The 25,218-nt window shown below is 45.2% G+C and overlaps 1 protein-coding gene across 3 annotated transcripts in view; it reads left to right on the top strand.

Moving 5' to 3' along the window:
- Positions 1–25,218, top strand: part of LOC120957583 (teneurin-m) — a 512,748-nt gene that overhangs the window by 63,081 nt on the left and 424,449 nt on the right. For 2 of the 3 annotated variants that reach the window (XM_040379858.2, XM_040379866.2), the window contains exon 3: positions 1,645–1,938. In XM_040379858.2, coding sequence (XP_040235792.2) covers positions 1,645–1,938 — 294 coding nt within the window. Of the gene's footprint in view, positions 1–1,644; positions 1,939–15,007; positions 16,049–25,218 lie in introns of those variants that run through there. The other variant, XM_040379863.2, reaches the window with a different exon arrangement.

Here is a 25,218-nt window from a genome sequence, read left to right on the forward strand (position 1 = left end):
TAATTTTCATGTTTTTGTTATAATTTTCACTATCTAATGGTTCTAAAATTTCATAACAAATTGTTTAAGTATTGAACGGAATTTAAAAAAAACACATTCGCAGCATCTTTTCGGCTTGATATTGTTGCCTGGGAATCGACGACGGTCGGTTTTGAAATCTCACACATAGATGGCGCTAGTAGTTGTGGTTCGGTTTTCGGAAAACGTATCGCATCTTGTGGAATGAAATTGTGTTCTGTTTAAGATTTTTATTAAAAATTCTTTCAGGCGCAATATATTGTTAGTTACAATACATTTATTAGTTTATTTGTTGATAAATTCAACTTGATAATTATATAAATATTGTGCAAATCATAAACCTTTGGTACAACTAAAAAAACTGAGCTAATCGCTCGTGAAGCAGATATTGCCCATCTCACATTACTAAATGTTTAATTAACACACCACCAAACGATAATCCCATCTGAAAGCGGTAAGCGTACTACTTTTATTTCCACAGAAATTTTCACAGCCTTCCAAAACCTTAAGCCGAAACCCGAAGAGGTTAATCTTTTCCACCCTTTCGGCAAGCGCAATCGCTCGAAACCGTACCATAGAGTCGGGGTGAAAAGGGGACCCTTTTGAATTAAATCCTTCCATTCCTACCACCGGCAAAAAAGCGCGACTAATCCTTCGGTGCGATTTTAAACACCATTTTAACTATCGCAGCAAAAACAGGCTTCCATGCAGGGTTTTTTTTCTTCTTCTTCTAACCCATCACAAATAGCTAAATGAACGACCTTCAAAATCCGTTACGGTGTGGTTTAGCTACGCGAAACACGAAGCAAAGCTAGCATCGATGGCGCTAGGCTCGAACGCAGCCCGGATGCGCGTAACGGGAGCTATAAAAATAAATTAAAATCAAATTGCACTATCAAGCGAGGTTCGGTGCCGAAAATCGTATCATCGGTTGGTGCAGCTTGTGGGACGCAAAGTCCCGAATTGCGAACTGCCTCGGAAGAGGAGGCATTGCACACGCATAACCCCATACTCTTCCCATGGACGGTGTGCGCTTTCCACCGGCTGAGAAATTAATCGAAAACAAATTTGATCTGTTATCTCGGCTGAGAGCCATTAAAAGCGTAGTTGCCGTTCATTTTCACCATTCCCGGGCGTGGTGATGGTGGTTTGGTGGCCGGAAAGGGCACTGAGGATGGGGGTCGTATTTCAAACTCCGATCGGGCTGTGTCGGTACGAACGAGCCGATGCACTCGCAATACACACTTGGTCTAAATTCCGGGCATTGCGAAACGATCAACTCCTGTAGAGACGAGCATCGAGATCCGGGTTGGCTTATCCATTGGATGCAATTTCTTGAAGTGGCCCAAGGGTAAGGTTGGTGGAGGTGAAATTAAATGAAGGGAAAAAGGTGCCGTATTTAGTTATCGACACGTAGATGCATTATTTGGGTCAACATTGCCAGTACAAGATGAGGAGAGCGAGAGAGAAAGCTCCTATCCGCATCGCTTATGCGTTTTAATCGCCTCCAGCAACGGACCAATATTTGCTTATCATTTAACAAGCAAAGCCCACATGTTTCTGCCCCGAATGTGCATACACACTTTTACACCCATCCTTCTCTTCTCCGTTTTGTTTCTTTGGCAGGAAAATCGCGCCACTATCCGAGATACTCGCTCAACAGCTCGGACAACGAGGACAGTCCGATCCATCGGTCAATCTACGCCCAGCCGTACAACGCCATCGGCACGGCCGAAAGACAATCAAATTTCACTTACCGCACCGCCAAGGGCGGCAACGTGCCCGGGGCGATCGGCCCGGCTGCCACCACAGTCAATCCGCTCACCCTCAACACCCCCTCGTCCGAGAACGGTTCCAGTGCGACGCTGACCGACGCGGAAGCTTCGCTCGCCCGGGAAAACACGCTGCTCGTCAATAACGGTGAGTTAAACAAGGGGAAATCGAGAGAGAGAATAGAGGAAGTTTTGGGTTTGCCATTGATTTTGCAGCATTTCTTGATTTTTCTTTAGGCCGGCCAATCGTCACAGGCACAGATGAGTGCGGTTTACGCATTTTGTGTGGTAAATGGTTGTTGCTGAGTGCCGATGACGAGTTGATGAGCTCAATTTGCGTTTGGGGGATTCTTATTTTTTGTTGCTTTTAGTTGGGTTCTTTGGGTAAAGTATACAGATGGTTGGGGTGAACAATTATAGCTAATCGGAGTTTTATTACTGCTGATGGGATTTACATTAGCCCATTAGGACAAAAGGAACGAGGCAAAAATGAAGGATGTTGTGGTTCTTTACTAACGGAGATCATGGTTTCATTCAAACAAAGAACAAAGTGTGAGAAGATGTTGGTTGTGGGATACTAGCTCTGAACCTACATTTGTAGTACTTCAGATATTGAATCCATACCAATCCTTGTACTCATTTTGAACTAATACCCGCCCTGAACAGATCTCCAACCTATGCCGGTTCTAGAATAGATTCTGAACTGTTTCTGGTAAAATTCTTGAACTCATACTAGTCTGAAAACTGATCTCCGACTCATGCAGCTCCTGTAACTGATTCTGATCCCTTATCGTTTTTGACTCTAATACTGAATCTGCACTCGTCTTGGAGCTGATCAGGGACCCAGAAAGGACTTGGAATTAATTCTAAGTTCATAGGTCCATCTAAGTCCACAGGTCTTCGTATAGATTCTTAACTCCTACATGTCCAGAACCTGGTAGTGAATCATACCAGTCTTGGAGATGATGCTGAATCTGTGAACATTCTAGTCCTGGAACATAAAAAGAACCAATACTGATCCTGAAACTGATATCTGACGTTCGATCGTTAGTCTGAGATGCTTTCGTTATTTGAATCCAATTCAAAAACTGTACCAGAAACTGTCTCAGTTCCGGGACGAATCGAAAACTTGTCTCGCTCCAAAAACCAATGCAGTTCTTTCTTCAATACCGTCACTAGCATGCTTCTAGCAATATTTTTAATATGACAGAATACTGCACATTCAAACAGTTTTTAAGGTTTTAATCTAAAGACACGTTAATTTAATTCGTACGTTAAGGCCTTTAAAATTTATTAAATATACCCATAATACCCCCAGGCATATAGAAAAATGCCTTCACCTGAAATAATAACACTTCAACAAAAATTAGGCGTTTGATTTAACACAAAGTCCAAAACTATTAACCTACCTCGTCTGCGCCAAAGTTACTCCAAGCTTCGTATAATTACCGTTCAAAGTGTCTTTCCTCTCAAATGCATGCACAGATACACGTACACACAGAGTTTAAAGCTCATCATGGTAAATTATGAAACAGAAACTTTTCACATCGCTTGGCCAACCGCCAATTGGCATTTAATCTGTGTTGGCTGTGTTGGCTGTGTTGGCTTGCACCCCTCCTCAATGTATCCCTTTGCGTCCTACAGGGGAAACAAACCCGTTGCTAGCTGGATTCAAATACTTCTACGCCTGCTGAGTCCAATGCCGACCGATGGTGCTGGTGCGAAAGATGAGCTTTCGCCCAAGAAAAGCATAAGTCCGGTTGGTCGTTGGGAGAGCACTTCTCTTCACCCATTTTCCCTTTCTGATACCGTCGTGGTGGTGAAGTGAATAATAAATTCTACGGAAGTCAATTATTTCCCACAGGATTTATATTTGTGGTCACACCGACTGTCCCGAGGTTTTGGAGGTAGCGTTGGTAGAGAAAGGAAGAGAGTCGAATGACATGCTTCCCGGGTGCCAACGATAGTTTTGGTCAGTGAATGCCATTGCAGTTGCAGTAGGGGGAAGGTGTTGGATCATTCCGTACCGAAGTCGGAAGCATTCTTTGGTTTGGCAAATTTCTTCAGTGCGGTTTTTCGGACTCCCACACTTTCCTCCTCAAAAACAAGAGCAGCGTTCGCCCAGGTAGAGAGTTTGCCAAAGAATTCGTAGCGATGAAATCAGGTACATGTTAACCACAATGTAATGGCCACCTGAAAATTCTGGGCAAAAATTACAATTTTATAGCACACCAGAGCACCAGGGACAGCCCGAGCGTCGTAAAGAGTCGTGTAATTGGCCATTGGACAACAGAGCCGAATGCAATTTTGATGCAATGTTCATTGCATTTCGGGATGCAATCTGCGTGTGCTCCATGTTCATCACATCCCAGACGATCGGTGTGAGTCCATATGAGTCGAGTGGGCTCATACAAAAGATGCCATTTTTAGTGTGTGACGCTCCCTGTTCCTCGTCCAGACCAGGCGAGTGTCGAGACCGAGCCGAAGGATTCATCAAGGGAAAAACGAGCCACTTTACCGGGACGTGAGTCGGCAACACCTCAACCAACTGGGGGGCGCTAAAGTCTAGCGTCACACGCCTCAATCGCAATGAAACTGTGCGGAGAAGGTGGACTCAAAAAGGAAGGACACACGTACAGACAATTTGCGAATCGTCTCGTTGAGTAGCTCTTGCACACTCTCCGTCTGTCTGGGCTGAAGGCAATTACAGAAACACACACACACATACAGTCTCAGCACCATCTCCGCCTTGCGTTGGGAGAAGACTCTAAATCCAATAATTTCTTTGAATGGATTTTAAATTAAGGTGCTTATTTGAATGTTCTCCCAGGAGTTACAGCTCGGTGCGTTCAGGGCTCGGCGTGAAGGTTTCGGTACAAAAATTCTATTTCGCCTCCATTTTGTGAGGAAAATGGGAAAACTCCTCCGGACGGACAGCATCGCTTAAAGCTGCTTTTAAGGCGATGGGAGCAAAAAAACAACGGCGCAAAGAAAAGGACGTGAGAGCTGTCTGTGTTAAAAGTGGGAATAAATCTTGCCCCAGAATTTAATCCCGTCTAAAGCGAGTGGTGAAACACGGGCACATCGTCCTCGAAGGTGCACCAAAATTACCCGCTTGCGTGAGAATAAAATGCACCTGGATGGAGTTTCCGCCTGTAAATAGGGGAAAGGTTTGCCTGAACGGATGACGCACAGGGCTGTCTTTTAGGAGTCGTTTTATTGTGTCATTGTTTCACTGGTGGTGGTAATGAATGGGTTGTTTGTATATTTAATTGCAGTTTAAAGATCAATTCGAAGTATTTTAAAATCAGATTAAGATAATGGTAAGTTAAGATTAGTTTAAGCGTTTTTAATTAATTTATATTTGTTTAACTAACAATAAAATAAGTCTTATATCGCAAAAAGAACTACAACTGTAGCTTTATGGAAACATACTGTATGCAACAGCTTGAGCGTGCAGCATGGTAAGCCACATCAATGTAAAGCATCCCGTTCCCGTTCGGCAACAAATATTCATACCGGTCGGTCGAACACTGTTTGTGCAAGTGCAAGGTGATGTTTTTCAATTGCATGACACGAAGCATCATGGTTAGCAGCACGGCACAGGCAAGGGCTGTACGCCTCTGTGTGTGGTGGAAGGCATAAACCAACCGCAACCGAAACGGATGCTAAATCGTTCGAATGTCGAATAAACATGCAAGTGTAACGCAAATCGTAAGCTGCCGGGCTGCCGTCGTAAGCAGGATTTTATTTACATCATCAATCATTGTCACTTGCATTGACTTTCATGTTTTTCTGTGCGCACCGGGAGGAACACCTTCTGGTGGGATTTGTGGTGGATGTGGGTATAGGAGTGAAAGAAGTTCTTGAGTGGAGCAGCAGAGGACGCATTCGTGAGGTGGCCGGTTGCAGATTGCGGGCATCATTCCGAGAACGAGAAAGTATTTTGCAAACATACGAAAGTGGGCAGCCAATTCCGTTCAGAGATAAATGGTACGCGTGTGGCTGCTGTTGTGTTGTCTAAGTGTGTCTTGCACTCTGGCCAGAGATGTGCCCCGGCATGATGATGACGATGCACCCAGATGGTTGGATAAAAGGTTTGGCCGTTTTTCCTTTTAAGATTACCAGATTTTATGAATTCTTGTTGGATTTCAACATTTAATGAACGATAAAGAGTGCACTTAAGCAGAGCTTTTGGATATTTACAAATAAATAGTTTGTAATTTGGTAATTTCAGCAATAACTAATAGATTAACAGTCAATTGATTTTGACAGTATACTTCAATGTTTGTCTCCAAAGCACCAACTATTCCCTCCACGGTCATTTATTTTGATCTCTTAGGCACCAAACTGAACTGTAAGTCTTTATCCTACGTCGTTGGTCTACGATGCTACAAATTATTTCAAAACACATTCATAGTGTGGCATTTTTTCGTCATGAACGACCGACTATGGGCGATGTTTATTGCATAAAAGTTCTTCTAAAAATCATTTTCACTCTTGGGATATGTTAAGCATTAGGCTCTGAATAAAAAACTCAAGAAAACATAAACTTGAGGCACCACATATCCCCTGCATTCCTTAAATTTGAATATTAAAAGAACGCATGTCCTTTCTCTGCAAAACATGTAAAAATGATTGTCAACACCACCATGAGGAGACACTGCTCCCATGCCATCTTCAACCTCAATAAGACAACGCAACGGTATGTCATGCCATGCACCCTTTTTGTTTCAACATCCCGAAATGAAAGGTGAATGACAACTGGCGCAACGGTGAGCTGGCAACAAGCTAACAAGTCCGGGCGAACCACCGGAAGACACGTCGACTAGCGGTGGTGACCTACCAGCAACAGCATCCAACGCAATCAAGGAGCGACCCACGTACCGGCCCTGAGCCCCCAGTCGACGCTCGGATCCGTTTCACCGCAAAAACCAGGTGCTGGCCGGCAATCAACGATCGCTTGGGCATGACACACCCATACACCGCTTCCACCACCATCACCGCCACCACCAACCGTCCGTCTTGTCCAATCTGTCACATTGGTTGATGGTAAATCCACTTGAAAAATGTCAGCACAATAATATTCAATTACGGTCCGGATCTCACGTATGCTGGCAATTTCAGCATTTTCTTCCCACTTGCTCCTCTACCCGCCGAAATGGATGCGTTCGGGGCAGTGCGACACGGTGAAGAAATCATTCGTCGGTGGTTTCGGTCTCACTCAATTTCGTTCGGTGCACAGTTTCTTCCCGGCACGGTGAACGCACGGTGTGCAGCGCACGGGTCGATGCTAAAGATGATTGCTGATCCCTTCCGTAAGAGGATGGATTGTTAGTTCTGCCTTTGACCGCCCCCCCCCCCCCAGCCTACGTCCTTTTCCACCGATCCGATTAGTCCAGGTGGGAGTCGGCAATCTTTCGGACTTTCGTTCCGACTTTCTTAAGACGGTGAGGATGAATTCAAACGCACTCGGGTGTTTCTGTTCCATTCCGTTCCATTCTACTTCGATCGGTAGGACATCCCAACATCCCCCGTGATGGCTATTGTTTGGGGAAGCTTAGCTTGTTGGCTTCGCTTGTGGTGTGTGTGTCACACCGTCGCCATCGTTTTGCAAAAACGGGTATTGGTTAGCCAAGGGCACTAGAGGAGCGTCGTTTTTGTGGTTACTTTCGTCCCGTGCTCAGAATAGTCGCGCATGTGTGTGTGTGTGTATGTGCGCTCGTGTGGTTCTCTGGAATGATGAGAATTGGCTCTAGTTCTTGCAATCGCCATTTTCCGAGAAGCCATTCGAGCTGCTCTCGCGGGAGTTCTGGCTGTGAAGGTGGTCTCCCAAGTCTTCACAAGGAAATAAGTTCCGTCAGTTCAAGTGCACTAGACGTCCAGTGCACAGTGCTCGAACCTGGGGACGCGTAGGACCTGTTTAAAAGATGTACACGCGTACCGTAAGTTTCTTCTTTCCATCACAGTTGATGGATTTTTATGAGGAGTGTGTTGAGTTTGTCAAAAACTTGACAACTCAAATATGTCGAATTGAAATCTTCAGTAAATTTGAACATTTTTATATACTTTCTTGTATATAATTTGACAATCCTAATTCACATATAGATCAAAATAGTCTTAGAGAAAGTTAAATGCGATAAGAGATGTTGCTAGTCGTCAGTATTAAAGAAAGTACAAAAAGATTATACAAAAACAGAATATGGCAATCATTCTTATGGACGACTTTGTTATGATTTACTCTTTGCTACCTTAATAAATTCCCTGCACCAATTTTTCTATCACCATATTCACGACCATGCCCTTCGATCGTTGAGGCAACGCTTCGATCGTTTGATAAGCGAGCGAGTAATTGATTCCGAACGCATATGGGGCGCCCCAGCATCAGCAGTGTCCAGCTCGTCATCATACATTCGATTTAGCATCACATCCCTGTTCCAGCATGCACGAACCCTTCCCAGCCGCCCCATCCCCATCTGTTGGGAGTCATTTGCTTCAATTACAGAAGACGAGATTGGCTTGGCAATCACTTCCATTACGGACTGGCATGCTCTGCACCCCGAAGGCGGCGCTGCAATCCTTCCAATCTTCAAAAGGATGTACATACACACACACACACACACACACCGGTCAGCCCCGAACTTGGTGACTGGGTTCAATCTCCCGAGTTGATGAACTCCCGGCTCCCGGCCAAATGGATCCCTGTCGCTGGAACGGGCAAAAATAATGCACGGCCATAGAGGGAAGACACACCGATCCGAGCGGTGGATTCTTTCCCATCCGAACCGATAATCCATTAGGAAAATTGCCTTAGCCCCGTTCCGGAGCGCGCTTTTCACGCGTTTCACGGTTCACTTGCTGCTGGAGCTGGATGGAAATGTGCACACGGGGAAAGGGAGCAAAAATCCATAAGGCTCAGGTAACAGGTTTTTTTCCCACACTCCCTACATTCTCCCTATTGATGCTTTCATTTTCCACATCATCGTTCACACATAGCCGAACTGCTTCTTTTTTTCACTGGCGTTACTTAACCGGACCACTCTGTGTAGTAACACGAACACGGCCGTGCTGAAGCGAAAATGGTTGCACATGGATTTTTAAAATGCTAATTAATGCATCATGTGCCCGTGCACAAGACGCCTCTCTGTGCGGGGTTTGCTCCCAGCCTGCATCACTCCACCCCACTCCAGCAGTGGTGAATCGTTAAACGAATGATTAGCTTCTCTATCTGTCCGGGGGTGTTCTGCCTTTCTGCGAACGTTATGAGGTTTGTTTGTGCCGGGCGGGAATATGCGTTCCTTTTTTCTCTCTCCGTACAAGCCCTTTCACTCCGCACATCTGGTCTGGTGTGGATCATTTTTGCCAAGCCATAGCGGGTGCATCCAATGGGCCCGCACAAAATCCACCTGAAGGAGTCTGTGGTTTAGTTTTATGTTCAGGGTTGCATTTTTTTGCCCTCTCCACTGGGTTGCCTATGAGTTCGGGTGCGCGGTTCATCAGACACGTCCCTTGAGGCTGCGAATGAAAATGAAAATCCCAGCCCGCTGCCATTGAGTGGCCTCTTGCCGTGGGTGCATGGCTTGGCATCGACACGGTACCCTTTTTGCACGGCCATGGTGCTCTCGCTAGACTACGCCGCCAGTCACTTTCTTTCTAAACGGCAAACCGCGATGCGGATGGGGTTTATTCACTGCATAATCATTATGTTAAGTGCAGCTGGTAGCATGATGATTTTTTTTTCTCACTCTCTGTCTGTTGACTTGTTCTGCTGCACCTTTGGTGAGTTTCGATGAATGAGGCCGCTTTTGACCGTTGGCACCCTGATTTCAATGGAGTGTGGTATGGCTGCCGGGAAGAGTGATAGGCGATGACGCAATAACGGTAGCTCACGGTGACTTTTAGTATGCTTGTACTGAGCTACATTATACATGTCATTTTGTACATGCTCAGCAGGTGGTTTGTATGAGTTCGAGAAGGAACAAAAGCATCCAATTTTTACACCATAAAAACGAACCCGAGAACTCAATTACTTTGTCTCTGCTCATTTTAATAAAGCTCCAAACCAAACCCGCTTACATAAACTCACATCAAATTGACATTCTTCAATGGTGGAGCCGCTCTTCCTCTTTCCCGAGCCCCGGCCCTGGTCCCACTTAATCATTCGATAAAACCAACTGGTCAATCGCGATTATCCGATTAAATTAAATTTATTTATTTAAATCCACCCAGCGTGCGCCGGCGTGCGCGGCAATCCGATTATCCAACCGGTTGCAAGCAATTGTGTTGCGAGTGTATGTGTGTGTGTGGCTGTGTGTGTTTGTAACAAAATAAAATGTAAATGAGTCCATTGACTTTGTGCGCCCGGTTGTGTGGCGCTAGTTTTGGGTGGCTGCCGGCATTCACAAAATGCATCCCCGCGACACAGAATTGGAATTAATTGTCACTGCGCACAGTGCGGGGCGGCAAGGACCTACCGCGGCAAATGACTAAATAGTGGGGCCAATGGGCGCACTCTTGGTTAGCCTTTGCGTACGAACGACAGCCAGGGAGTAATTGATCGTTTGCGGTCGATTGGCATTAATCGAGCTGGGTGTGTAACTTTTCATGCACCTCTTTTTGCAGTGTCACTGTGTGCGTGTCGAAAAGGGTTTTAAGCAGAGGCAGTTAATTGATGTAAATTTAATATTCTTAACGTTGCCGTTTTAAGTGCGATTTTTGTGTGACATTATAGCTGCTTTTAACAGCCATCAAATGAATGGTGACGATGATCATAAAATTAACGCAAACAGAACCTTAACTACCATGACATAAATCCACTTCGTACGAGTCATGCACCTCACGACACAAAGCTCTTAAATAAATCAATCTAACGCAAACGGCTCTGAATCACCGCACTGTACTTCTCGAGCAACCTCGCACCACATCGCACATCTTCGCTTGAGATCGTTTAGCACCAACGCCAAGAAGCCTCCCGATCATTACACGACAATTTATTAGACTTTGGCGCCAAACACTGTGCGCTAAAACTACCACCAACATCACCATCCCGTAAGCAGCCTGATAAGTAATGATAAAATAATTAGAAGTTTAGTTTTAGCTAAACCCTTTCGTGTAAAAAACGGCTCCTCCCTTTAAACCGAAAGGAATGTGTTGCACCGTTTCCGGCAACACGAGCGCACGAGCGCTAAACATGAATAATAATTACTGTTAAAGTCGTTGGTGTCGTTGTTGCGTGCCGGGTGGGGTGCGCAAATTATTGCGCACGGTGATAAATTATTCAAATATATATCCCGCATCGCATCTTCCCTTCGGTCGGAGATGATCTGCCTTTTTTGTGGATAGCTGTGGAGCTAGGTGGAAGGGTTTTGTTGGGCTAGTTTGGGGTTTTGGCTAACAATCATCGCCTGCGCTCAAGACCGAAAAGACAGTGGAATGTGAAATGGTTCATAAAATGTCAAATTACCATGAAAACGTTGGCGCATCACTTGTTTGTAATTGATAATGGAAGGTGAAGTAGAAGAGTCAAAGCTATTTTAATGAATCGTTATTTTATGTTTGAAAAAATGTTTTTATTCATTTTTATTAGCAAAAGATTGTCTTTCTTAAGATATTTAGAGCTAAGAAACTTGTTTTTGCCAATTCCTAATAGTTTAATTTGAAACATTTGTTTTCAACCACTACATCAATAGCACCGAACCAACCACATCGTATTGCCGCCTTAAAACCACGTCCGGCTGCAAGCTCAAAATCCGTTAAACGTAACACCAACTCTCATGGCTTCCTTTGCCTCATGGTGAGCGGCAGCGTGAGCGTCGGTAACGCGTCGGCAACGACGACAACAAGCACAACTCCACCGCCGTCTGAGGATGTCATCAAATTTGTCTCAAGTGTTGGACGCAATGAATAGACGCCGCCCGAGACTGTCCCGGCCCCGTTCCAGGCCACTGTTCGAATCCTGCCAAGAAAGCCACGGTTCCTGTACCACACTACTAACTGTGGCTTAGTGTGCACGCTGCAATGGTGTAAAGAACACGAACGACAACGAAACAAAAAAAAAAAAATGTGTCAAACTGTTCTGTTTCGCCTATATTTTTTTTGACTTCCACGAAACCATGCGCATCCATCTGCGTGTGTCTGTGTGAGAGGGTATGTGTGCAAAGTATTCATTTTCCATAGGCTGTCCCCGTATGTCTGGTGCGTTATGCGCTTCCCCTCGGTCTGCCTTCCTGCTCTGTCTGTCGCGCACACGCGTATCATGTGCGTTTTGGCGTACCATGATTGCATGCATATGCTTTGCGCTTCCGTACTTCGCTTTTGTTTCGTTCGAAAGAGGGGGTTTGCATTGGGAAAAAAAACCCCATCAACAAAGTGTACATGTTATTTTGTTTTTGTAACAGCACAGGGAGAGAACAGCGCGGAAAAAGGGGTTGCCAAAGGAAGGACGGAGTCAAAAGCCGGCTCACTGCTGTATCGGGGAACGTGAACTGTCTGGGTGCGTTCAAGTGTGCATGAAAGACGGCCACGTTTACTGCCTCCTGCTTTGCATTTACTCACTCACATATACACATAAAAAATCCTTCCTTTCCTTCCCGTTCGATGCGTTTCGTGGAAGATGCAGTTGCATTCCAGCACGAAAGAGGCGGCAAAGGCTAGACGCGCGCACGTGTAAGCGAGCACGGCTCTTTCGCTTTCCCATACCGTTTCGGCTCATTTGTTGAAATGCAGCGTGCTTTGTGCTTGTGCTTGCTTGTTGTGTGGAAAAACGTAGAAAGCAAAAGGCGATAGCAAACACCAGCCTGGTGCGGCTGGAGTCATTTTTCTGCTACGATTGCTCGGCAGTTTAAAGTCCTCCAGGCAGTTGGGAGTACGGTGGGCACGGTGCACCAGACTGTGCTGTGTCGGGAAGAGAGTGTACAGGAAGAGCCTGCTCCAGACAGCAGTGCAGTGACAGCGGGTGCTGCACACGACGAATGCAGGTCAAAAGCAATGTTTCGGTGCCGCCAGTGCCTGCCCGAACCCACTCGGTCGGTCGAAGAACTTTTGCCGGGGTAGCGTGCGCCTCCGCCGTTGCGCCGAAAAGAGCACGTCGAAAGTGTCTGGGCTGACTTCCAATTGACTGCAGTGCTATGGGCTCGCGCCGCGCTCTGCTCGGGCATTCGGCAGGGAGGAAATTGATTTCCCGGTCCCGGCCCGGGACAGACTGTTCACTATCAATTCTTCGTTATTTTATCTCCTTTTTGCCGGAAAGGTATCGCCTTTTTTTGTTTGCACTACACGGGTAGCGGTAGCTTTCGATTGAAGTAAATCCGCCACCGGGCATGGGCGTGAAAGGGCACCGAACGAGATCATGTTTTTTACCCTTGCAGGTGAACGGGAGATGCAAAAGCCGTTTTATTCATCCTTTTCGGGGAGAGGGATGATGGTGGATGCATTCAGTAATAATTAATGCCATCAATTATATTAAAATGATACGCGTTATGAGGAGGATTTTCAGCTGCAGGCTTAGCGCTCGGTGCACGGTGCTATCAGTCTCTTAAGAGAGGAATTAAAAAGCGATAGTCCTTATCTTACTGATTGAATGGTTTGTTTATGGCTAAGAACGTTTTTTCTTTGTATCTGATATTTCTCATAAAAAGATAAATGGTGAAGGATGTTAAATTTTCTTAAAGTTGGCTTTTATAGTAATTTTAATTTGATTCAATTCGACGCACCTGTGAAGGTAAAATGATTACAAATGCATGTCTTTGCATTGGTTTTCTACGTTCTTGAATTATTGTTATTATATTATAAGTTAAGTTTTGATCCTCGGTTTAACCTTAAAGACAATCTGTGATGATTTAATGGATTAAATGAAATGTTTGATTAAATTGCTTTACAAATGCTTTTAATATCCAAACTTATAAACATAAACTTAGGAAATTTCTTTCGTTTTGGGATGAATATACATTTATCAGTTCAGTAACAACAGTCTGTAAAACCAGACATCATCAAAATCATATTTTTTGTACAAATACTAAATACATGTTTTTATTTTATAGTTCAATTTTTTAGTGATAACAAGTGTGTTTTTTTTTAAACCAAAAGATAAATCTTGAAACTGAAAATGTTAATCAATTTCACGGTGCAATGACCAATATTCGATAATTAAAGTAAAAATACTACACCAACTACCAGGCGTCTCCATCTTGTTGGTGATTGTTCCATTTTCACTTGATTTACAATTTTGATAAAACTTTCGTACCTTGTTTAGCCTTTGCAGTCACAATGATCAGTTATATTGGAGTTTAAAAATTATCTTTACCGTTTACAAATCACTTAAATGTTATTTAGGAGCATTTTTGTTATTTAAGAGAACATTTCACATTTTAAACGCTTTATCTTTCATAAACTCCAACAACTACTGTCAGCTGAATGATTAGCTTCACTGCAACCAATTTCGAGAACCTGCTTGCTACCGCTTGCCTGCTTGCTAGTGAAAGCGTACTTAACAAAGCAATTGAACTCCCGTTCGTTGAATGAGTTCCAAACCGGTTGAAAATGAGATACCGCATCCAGTTGACATGGGTGACCGGTAACGGCAGCGATCACTTCACCCCTAAAAGCATCCCTCATTCTAGCCCGACGGAAATGAGAGATAGCGCACCGTGCCACAATGACGCTGATGACGGCCATGACGGTGCTGCTGCCCATTGAAGCATGCACGCAATTTGATGCTTTCGTGGTTGAGCAGGGTTGCAGGGAAAATCGGAAGGGAGACACCGAAAAAGCTTTCCGTGCGTTTGTGTTGGTGCTTTGCAAAAAATCACTCTCCCCGTGTGTAAGTTCCCGCTCTGTTGACTACTCTCGGTGGCAGTTGTGGCTTGTCTCTCGCGCTTCCGTCTCGCTCGCACGTCGACTGTCCTAGCGCGTGCTCGCTCTCGCTAGGTACTCGCACATGGTAGTTTATGCTTGCCATGTGCACTGAACGAGACACCGAACCGATGCCGAAGCACGGACAACCCATTGCATCGTCGGTGGACACTCCGACGATGTTGTGAATGGGTTCCGGGGACGGGTACGATCGTTCGCGTGGCCCCAAAACATCTCCACACGAGTGCGTACACGCTCGCTCTTTCTCTCTCGCTGTGCCGAACGACTCCCCGAGCAACTGATTCCGGCGTGTTTGTTGCCATTTTTTGTACCGAAGCTAAAAGGGGGGGATACACACTAGCAGCAGCAGCAGCAGCAGCCAAGAAGTGGGGGCAAGGATGCCCTGTGGATGGAGCGAACGCGTGGGGTAGGAACGGTTCCACAAGTCAGCCGCTTTTCCACGCTCGGTGCGCTTATGGTGGCGTTAGTCGACGGACGATTCGAAACCGTTGCGGATGGTTTTGTGTGTGCTTGGTGCTGGCAAATGGTTTGGTTCGTGTTTTTCCGCACTCGGCTTTCCACGCGTTCTCCGTAGCGTACAGGGAGGAGGGGGTGGGAGAGAGTGCGTTTTTTGTTGTTGCTGCTGTCGCGCGCGCGTGTGTGTGTGTGTATATGCCGGAAGCTTGGCCCGTTCTGGCCGGACGATTTGTGCAGTGCGTGTATGCTGGCTTGCGTACGAGTGCGTGCTCTGATAGCCGTTAATGTTAGCCGTTGATTGGTCGTTCATTTGCAGCACACCGTGCGACGCGGCTGCATCTGCAAGCGAAACGGTTTGTGCAGCTGTCTGTGCGGATGTGTGTGCGTGAATGTGTTTAAATGTATTTGTGTATATATGTGTGGAGCTGTCGGAGCGAGTGTGATATGTCTGCAAATGCATATTGAGTGCGTATTGTAAGCGCTAGCAGCTTTTTTGCCTCCCCCGTGGTTGTGATCCTTCTTCAGGCTGCTTCCTTTTACGGATCTCCATTTGTTGTGAGGAAATACAAGGCACCGCTTTAAACATATGCCTGTCGCTTCAAATTTCAAACATATAAAACAAGCTATAATTGATAATAGCAGTGTGAAAAGGCAAAAAACATTACCAAGAGATACTTAAAAAGGGATTAAAACTAAAAAGCAAAACAATAAAATTCAACGTTCTAGAAATTCTTCCTTCCACACCGAGAAGGAAGCAAAAAGCAGAAAACACGTCTCTGTTCAGCAACCGCAGTGGAAAAGGGTGATGAGTGAAGTGTCACAAAAAATTAATACATACACACTCGGGTGCAGCAAGGCAGGCGGGCAAGGAATAATCAAATCAGCACCAGCCGTACAGGATTAAATGTACTATGCAATTGACAGCTCGGAAGGTAAGCTTTTTCGGTGTCGGTGTCGTTCGGGTGCTGGAGAGAATCTTCCCTGACGTGAGAAAAAAAAAGGGGAGCAATAGCAAGAAATCAGAAGAAGAAAAAACAACGGATTTTGAGAAAACTGAACGCGAGCCAAAGCATCCAACCGCATCGTGGTAAGGGGAGAAAAAATAATCGGAAAAGCTTCCCGGATTATCTCACGCTGCTGTTTGGCATTTGGTGTTGAGATGTTTTCATTTCATTCTCTCTCTCTCTCTCTCTCTCTCTCTCTCTCTCTCTTTTTCGCAAACACACACATGCTCTCTCTTCCTCTGGCTTATACTGCTCTCTCGTTTTTTCCATTTCCTTTCTCTCACCTGTACGCTTAACGTCAACAGAGCTTTACTTCGGAGCTTTTGCACGCGCTCGTATATGTGTGTGTGCTGGTGTGAGAGAAAGGAGCATTTTGCAAAAAGCTTTTTGTTGCTTCGTTAAATTTGCCCTGGTGTCGGCCTGGTGTGAAATGTCAAATCATGCCAGCTGCTGCAGACACCACGGTACACGAAGCGGCGGCTGCTGGCACTCACCAACACTTGCACAGATCCAGGTCGAAGCGGGGTTAGCACAATACCGACACTTCCGGGTGGAACTCGCACGGGGCGACCCCCACTAAGCTCGTAGTTTTTGGACTTCTTATTGTTCGGGATTTTTCTAATAATTGTTATTTTCTTTATTCTTTTTATTCTTCTACTTCTTGTTTTATTTTTATTTTTGTTTTTTTTTTTTACATTTTCTTTGGCAATTTCTTGTTTCTTTTTCATATGTTTCTCTTTTTCTTATGTTTTCTGAATACTGTTTAATGTTTTGAATTACATACTTTTCTAGTTCTTGCTACCTTTTCTTGCTATTGATATATTGTTTATTCTAGTAGTAGTCCTTAAAGTTGTTATTTATTTGCTCAAACAATCTTAGTTTAGTTCAAGTTTTTATTAGATTTATCGTTTTTAATTTATATATTTCTTTTATCATTTTTAACGTACTACATTATCTTCTCACAATTGCATTTGCTTTCATTGATATACCCTACTGTTTAATTTTTTTCATCAAACATGTTCAAAGCATTTAGATGAAGTTTTCTTCCCCTTTCCCAGTAAAGCACCACTCACTACGTCAACCAACAGCGCAGTGCTATGGCTTGGCGTGTACTCACTACCGTTAAATGCATTTATTTATCCTTTTTTGTTTTGTTCGCATAGCACCACTTAAGCCCCGAAGAGTATTTGTTTTGATGCATTGATAGGATTTCTCTCCCTCACCCGCCCTCCACGTTGCATTCTTCCGTCAGTGGCAGCCCCGTACGTACCTCTTTCTCGCTCTCTCTCTCTCTCTCTCTCTCTGGTTAACTAACCCGATCGGTTAAGCACATACACAAACGCAACGTCAGCTCTTTCTCTTTCAGAGAGCGATTGATCGGGATGTTCAGGACACTCTAATACCCCCCCCCCCCTCGACCACATACACACACACATACACAGCTCTCCTGTACCACAGCTATGTAGCTGCAAACCGGCCGGGAATGACTTTGGAGTTGCAGTGCGCGCTGCAGCCGCACTTTTGCCTGCACAAATATTTTTCCACCAACGTGTGAAAGCAACATCGACATCGAGTTTTCACCCCCTGCTCTGTGCCCACTATTCTCCAACCTTTTCCTCCCGCTTCCCTTCATCCCATCGAAAAGGGTGACCGCCCGATGCACCGGTGCATAAATGAGTTTTAATGCGATGTTACGAATGGGATTATAGCGCCGAGAAGTATCAGCACGTCCCAGTGCAGCGGTTGGGCAGCACGCTGGGCGCTTGGGCAGCACCGACCACCATATCCCACCCTCCAGGGAGGGGGGTTTGTGTGGGTGGAAAGCGCATGATATTTTTGCATGAAGTTTATCTTTAGGCAATAATTTCTCATTTATATCGGGTGCATGATAATTGAGACGGTACCGGCAGTGACCCCGTGTGCAAGCCGACGCAGGGGACAACGAGCGCCGATTAAAGGGAGAAGAGACCGTAGGCATCGACAGTCGATGCAAAGTGGGTGAAATTTATGGTTACTGCTGGGGGGAGGGGGGTCGCTATGAGAACGGGGATGGCAATTTGCGGTAGAATAATAATTGGATTGAAAGGTTATCGAAGTCGTTCCCGTGTGGACACTCGGGAGTTGGATAAGAGTTTCTGACCTAGCGAGCCCCTGCTATCGGGTTGTCTCTACCTCCACTCTCCAATCGCTTTCCCCTGCCGTCTGTGCACTGTTCTGCTGCATTCTGGGCCGCCTGGTTTAAAGCATGTTTTTTAACGTTCATTAAAGTGCTGGCTGCAAAGCGATAGCGATGCCAGAGGACGGAAGAGAACACGTGTGTGTGTGTGTATCGGTGATAAAATAATATTACCAGAGTCAACAGAAACCCTCCCGCACTGGGAACTTTTTGGGGAGCAACTGAACGCTTCAAAACCATTGCGGAGAATGTGCAGGGACCTGTCTGCTGGAAGTGTTAAATTTGTAAGTTAGAGTGTTGGTTTTACAGCTTTACTCCGGCTAGGCAGGGTGTGATAGTGGTAGTAGTATATTGGTCAGTGCAAAGTTTATCCTTCACTGCATCTCCTCCTCTGGGCAGCCTGTAGATTACCGCCCGAGGGTGTGTTGATGTGAAAGCGCTCAGCCGATGATTAGACGTGTTTGGTTTTGTGCGTTTTTTTTACAGTTTCAGGACATAATAGAGGCTAGAGATGGGCTAAAGCGTTTGTATTTGTTTGCTAACATAATATGAGGCGTTCAAATTTAAATAGACACTTTTGCGATAGATGGCGCTGGTGTAGATAGTAGATAACAACTGTCAAATGCAATAGGAATTAAATGCATCGACACCAGTTTGTAGTTTGAAATTTTTTTGTCATTTCGATTTATTTATTTTTCACACAGAATTTTAGAATATTACTAAAATTACAATTAAATTATGCTAAACTCTTGAAAAACAAACAAATATCACTAAGAAACACAAAACTAGTGATGTAATGAACAGGAGCTGTTTTGCAATTCAGTTACTTTTCAGTTACTCTTCGAAATCCACTACAATGTTCCACTACAATAAATACCAAAATTTATGTTAAAAAAATTGACATCCCTCTAATGACACTCGCTTGTTTTTTCTTCTTCTTTCACTCCACAGGTAAGGCTTCTCAGAACTCCTATTCAACAGGGCCCTAAGGTTTTTGTTTACTTAAATTTCTAAACTCTGCTCGAAAACTGCTCCACTGCCCCACCGCTGTTGCGGGTAAGTTTGCGTGAGCGTACAACATAACCTTTGCGGGTGGCGGTGCATCGTGTTGCCAAAATTGTTGCCCTCGTGCCGACCTCAACCCGCAACACCCACTGCGAGAGAACGGACGAATCCATTTAGCACCACCCAAAACTCCCAAAATTCTGTCTGAGCTCTGCGCGGTGTCACCCTTTCCCGCATGGACAGGCGGTTTTTGACGAGCGAAGCCTTAGTACTGCTCCTCAAAGTTTCGGCACGGGCCCCAACTGGATCATTGCCTTCGTCACCCGAGTCACCGTCTGTGTTGGCCTTCGGTGAGATGTTTGTTTAGGTTCGACCGGGACGTTTCCCCGGTCGGTTGGACGCTATTTGTTCTATCGGTTCGGGAGGCGATGATGACTATTTGCTTAACCGTTGTACGGACAATTTTCCAAACGGATGAGTCGGCCCGCTTTTGGGTGCGAAAATTGAAGTTCAACACACACACACACACATGTATCGTCAGCTCTGTCCGACCTTTCTGGTTCTTGTTTGGTGACTTTTTGGAGTTTTGAAGGGCATCTCTGGAACGCAAAAAGCGAATAATGTTACAAAAAGGGCGTTGTGGTCAGTGTGAATTGATAATTTGATCAGTGTGTTCAGGCTAACAATAAGCAAACATAGAACGCTTGCTCGCAACAATTGCAGAGCATCGGAAAGACACAATGAGGATGTTTAAATAGACATGCGAAGGCATCTATTCCCAATCTCCCCCGCCTCAAGAGCTACTCAGAAGAAGCTTATCCAAATCATGCTCGGCCCAAAAACCCTCGAAAGTGGAACAAGCAGAACAAAAGAGCTGTGTATTCTGAGCCTTTGCCGTGTGGTTTGCCGCTCGCAATCGCGCTCCGAAATAGATGCACCGAAGCGAAATAGGTCGTGAAAATGAATAATTTACCCCGCAGCCCCCCACGGCAGCCAGCCATTCTCCCGGCGCTGTGCACTTTCGGTCAGATGATTTTAATTTTTTTGATGGAACAAACAGAGCATTCGTTAAAATAATGAGGAATAGAGATTCCACCACAACACGAACGCGTGGCGTGTGGATTGGAATTGCGGAAAGGACTGGTTCATTGTTCTCGCTGGATGCTGCCGCGCGTTGCTACTGGTGCCCCATATATCCCGCATAAAGGAAGGCGTAAAGAATAAGGGCGCACATATGTGCGCATAAATGTTTATGCACAGCCGGTTTTCCGGGGATGCTTACCACCTCCCCATTGCGCTGACTGCACACCGATGAACGATGGGACAAACAATAAAATAAATCCACTGCACTGCTGCCAGCTGTGGCAGTTGATTGTGGCAGCATGAGGAAACGGGGACTGTGCTGACAAAGAATCACTCGAAAACTCGAGCAGCCCGGCTACTCCGCGCAATGCTTTCTTCCTTTATGCTGTGTGGGAATTTAGTGTCTATGTGTGTGTGTGTGTTTTTTTTTCCTGTGTCCTCCAATCCGTTGCATTTCCCACGAGTACGGGAGAACATCGCGTGGAGGAGCCGTGAGAGTAAAGCTTCGCTTCACTGGGTCACTGAAGAACATCATCAACAACTGTGGACCCGGAAATGCACTCACACGCCTTTCGCAAGTGGGTTGGGTACGGTTGTGGACAATTTTTTGGGCGACACACACACACACATTGGATGCGCATTAAAATGAAATGTACACCCGATTATGGTGGAAAATTCGCATGTCACCAACGGGGCCTTGTTGAAGTTTCCTGCAATGGAGCGAGAGCCCCTTCAGATCAGAGATGTGCTCCATACCTTTATCCATTGGTGACAGCAGCATCGGCAGCCATATCGGTTCAGTGCCGATTTCAGGATCAGAGCGTTGGGAAGTTTGCTTCGGTTGTGTTGGGATCAGGCTGGGATATGAAAATGAGATCCATCGGTAGTTGTAGTGTAATCGAAACGGAAGGGCTTACCTTTTTTTTCTGCGAAAAAGATCCGCGCTTGTTCAATATTTAAGCCCAACTGAAACTCTGAAACATCGATCGTAGAAAAATTGGGTAAAGATCTTTTTGTTTTGCTCTTAGGAAGCATTTAAGTAAGAACATTGAGACTTTACGGAAGGTATTGCAGATGTACAGAGTCCAAGAGACCTCCAATATTATTCTAGTATTTTCTTTCTTTTATTAAAGTCTTTTAAAATGACTTATTTTAGTAACGCCTTTTTGTTGTGGTGACTTGAAAATTCAACTGTAAATAAATCATACGATATTCAACCAATCCTTCAATTCTTCAACACAAAATGTACGACTGAGGAAGCTTGTCTCGTTTAATAAATCTTTAAATAATTTAACCACGCGCCTGAAACTTACACCGTCTCTGTTTCGCTGTGTAATAAAATTGATTTCCCTTTCCCATTACGGCAAGATTGCAGCCGAAAAGAAAGGCCCCAGCCAGTAACAAAAGCCCAGCGAAACGACAAGATAATCGTAGGAAATATTTCCCGTTTTCTTGCTTCCCTGTCGAAAGCACCGTCCATCATCACGCTTCTGACGCTCACTGCCATGCTGCCAGCTCATTCCATCTGAGCTGCCCAGAAGCAGGTCCACGATAAGCCGACAGCTTCACACCGCACACAAATCCTTCGGATCCTTCGGAGCCGTACCACCCGTACCGGTTGTCATCGCGGAAAGGACATCGCTTCGCCTCGCCTGAATAGCGATGGATGACGAGCGATAATGGCTGTCATCATTATGATTCTCCCGTCGCTGATAAATCAACCCCACCCATCGTACACCCATCTAACACACACCGAGCCACGGTCGTCTCGGTTGGTCAAACGATTCCGCCCGTTCGCCGGGCTGAACCATGGGAAGGCTCATTTTCTTCTCGTCCGCGTGGATGGATCGCTTTCAGCTTCGCGTGGAGCCACCGTTGCGCAAATTGGTGCGTACATTAAGGTGAAACAATTTGCAGGTGATTTTCATTAGGCGCGATTATTCCCCTCCGCAACTTCGGGCGCTTTCCTTTTCCTTCGGGCGCTTTCCGCCTTTTCATTCAAGGGACCCTTGCTTTGATGTTGGCAACGACAGGGGATCTTGGGGATGAGTGTTTGGTTGGATTTTTGTGGATTTTAGCGAGTGCAAGCAGGGGAAATTTGTGGCACATCGTGGGGTCGTCTGGCTACTGTTTGAGGTTGTGTTGTGGCTTTTTTGTGTGCGAAAAATTTACATCTTTGGACACGCTTGCATGTCCTTTGTTCTTTGGTTGGGGTTTGGGAGGCCAAACAGAGATCGAGAGGCGGTGATAAATTCTTTTGAGGTTTTCAGTGAGATTTGGATAAAAAAGCAAAAGATAGTAGCTTGTCTCATCTCCAAAAACGCTTTGTTTATTGTGAAGAAAGGCTACATTTTTTCAATAAAATGCTGATGCCTCCTTTATCTGCATCCTTTATCTTTTTTGCACCGATCAGTTTGAAAGGAATTTAGTCGCCTTTATAATATCCTATTCCACATTGCACTGAAGCTATATCACTCTCGTCACCGTATACTAATATCATCAACCAGCAGCAGCAGCAGCTGTACGCTCAACTCATCACGACAAGTGAGTTAATAGAAACATCTTCTCGTCGCTCATAAAAGCATCCGTTTCTTTTTTCATTTTCATTCTGTCCTCCCGCCCAACCACCGATGCAAAATCTGACGCTCCCCCGGACGCGTCCCCGCCGAACGGACGGGCCCCACGGACCCACAGGAACAAATGCCATTAAAATCTTCAAACGGCATCATTACAATTTCTTATTAAGGCACTCTCTCTCTCTCTCCCACCTCCGTTTTGTCCCATTTCCCGTGTGTGTGTGTCCCCGACCGCTCCCGTGCAAAACAGCTCACTGGATGGAGCGCGTGGAAAAGCGTTCCATTTGTAATGGGATGCCACCGAGTGGTTCATTCTCACCACACTGTGCCCAATGCTATTAGTTTCGATGGGCTTGTGTGTGTGTGTGTGTGTGTGTGTGTGTGTGTGTGTGTGTGTGTGTGTGTGTGTGTGTGTGTGTGTGTGTGTGTGTGTGTGTGTGTGTGTGTGCGGGCAAAAGCTTTTGGGATGAGGCAAACGAGGAAAACGAGGTGGAAAGAACATGGAAAGGAAGCAGTTGGAGCCTCATCGCGGTAAATCCCATAAAATACTGCACATAAGCACTGGTTCCCCTTCCTCCCCGATGGTTCCACCCCTTTGCACTTGGTTGAGTCCTTCAGCATGGGACCCGCACGAGATCACCGACTGTGTGTGAGTGCGTGCATGTCTGTGTGTGTGTGTGTGTGTGTGTGTGTGATAGGAGATAAAATTTATGCAAATGTAGCGAAACTTCTCGTGTGAAACCTTTCGAATCCACACTTTTGCTACACGGCAAGAGGGGTATGAGAGTTTACGAATCCAGGGGGTAGCGGGGTTTATTTTTTTTTTTATTTCTCTTCTCTCATTCTCCCTCTCTCTCTCTCTTTCTCTCAGTTGCAAACCTACCGGTTGAAAGTTTTTGTACGTTCTGATTATATGGTAGCGAGCAGGGAAATTAGCGAATGAGGTCTTCTTTATTAGCTCGCCGAATGTTTCGCTGTCGCCGAGGTAAAAGTAGCCGGAGCGATTCAACCATATCTTAATGACACACATATGTGAAAGCTTGTTAAAGCAGAGAGTTGCAATGTAAAGTAGGGTCGAGCAAAAAAAAAAAACAGTCAGCTCTGGTGAACGCACGAGATGTGATGGGTTCATTAAGTACACCTGGTTTTGAGTGTGGATGTTTAAAAACTTGCTGAAAACTGTAGTTTAGTTTCACAGACGAAACACATCAATTCTTGTTTCGATTTTTGGGATATAAAGATTGGTGTTCATTCGGGCAAAGCAGTCGTTCTTTTATTGTTGCTGTTTTAAATTGTACTTATTTGGCACAATGAGCATCAAAATCATAATCAATTTCCTTCATATTGAGATAATAAAGCAATTTTATTCAGGATGTTTACTTTTTATGACAAGAACCCTACTAAAATCTCAATTAGTGGGTAATTCATCCATTTTAAACAATTATCCACAAACATTTAAGCTTTAATTGGCTTAAAGTTGTGATATTCAACTTCTATGGCTACTTATGTTATGCTGACGTCTTTGCAATGCACAAACTTGGCAGCCCGAAAAAATAGTCTTCTTAGCAGAGCACCATCTACCGGTAACTTCACTGTATTATTACCACACAGTTTACTTATTGGTCTTTGGGTTAGTTTCTGTGTAGCAAACAAACTATTTTACTGTAATTTTATTGACTTCTTAAACCCCACTAAATAACATTTCCAACCTTCGAGAACCTCATTTCTCAGGGTCCTGTTCCCCCTGGCCCCTTCACAGAAGCCGCACTCCGGCCAGGCTCGCTCAATTATCCGCACACTGACTGCGGATGCCACCGGAGCTAATTTGTTCACATAACTCATGCCAATTATCGGGCTGGCACTGGGGTCGGGATTATTGTTATTATTGTTCCAGCATTGCCCCAAGTGCTCGTGTCAGATCAGCCGGTAGAGATAGAGTGGTTTGTGCGGTGGCCGCCGCTGTTTGCTGCTTAACCTAGTGTTACACATCGCGCCTTTCCACCTAGCACCATCCCCATCACCAACTTTCCCAGTGGAATAAGGTGGTAAAACAAATCCCCTCAAAACATCAAATCACACACACACGCGCGCGCGCGCTCACACACTCACATGCCATGACATGAATAGCAATTACTTTTTATTACATCTGACACGAACAGTTTTGTGGCCTTTCTCGTTAGATGGCCGCAGCACGCGAATGGGTAAACAACGCAGTGGGAGGGAGAGCGGGGCGAAAGGCAATGAGTCCTGTGAGGTCA

The sequence above is a fragment of the Anopheles coluzzii genome, chromosome 3, assembly GCF_943734685.1.
Source record: "Anopheles coluzzii chromosome 3, AcolN3, whole genome shotgun sequence".
NCBI lineage: Eukaryota > Metazoa > Arthropoda > Insecta > Diptera > Culicidae > Anopheles > Anopheles coluzzii.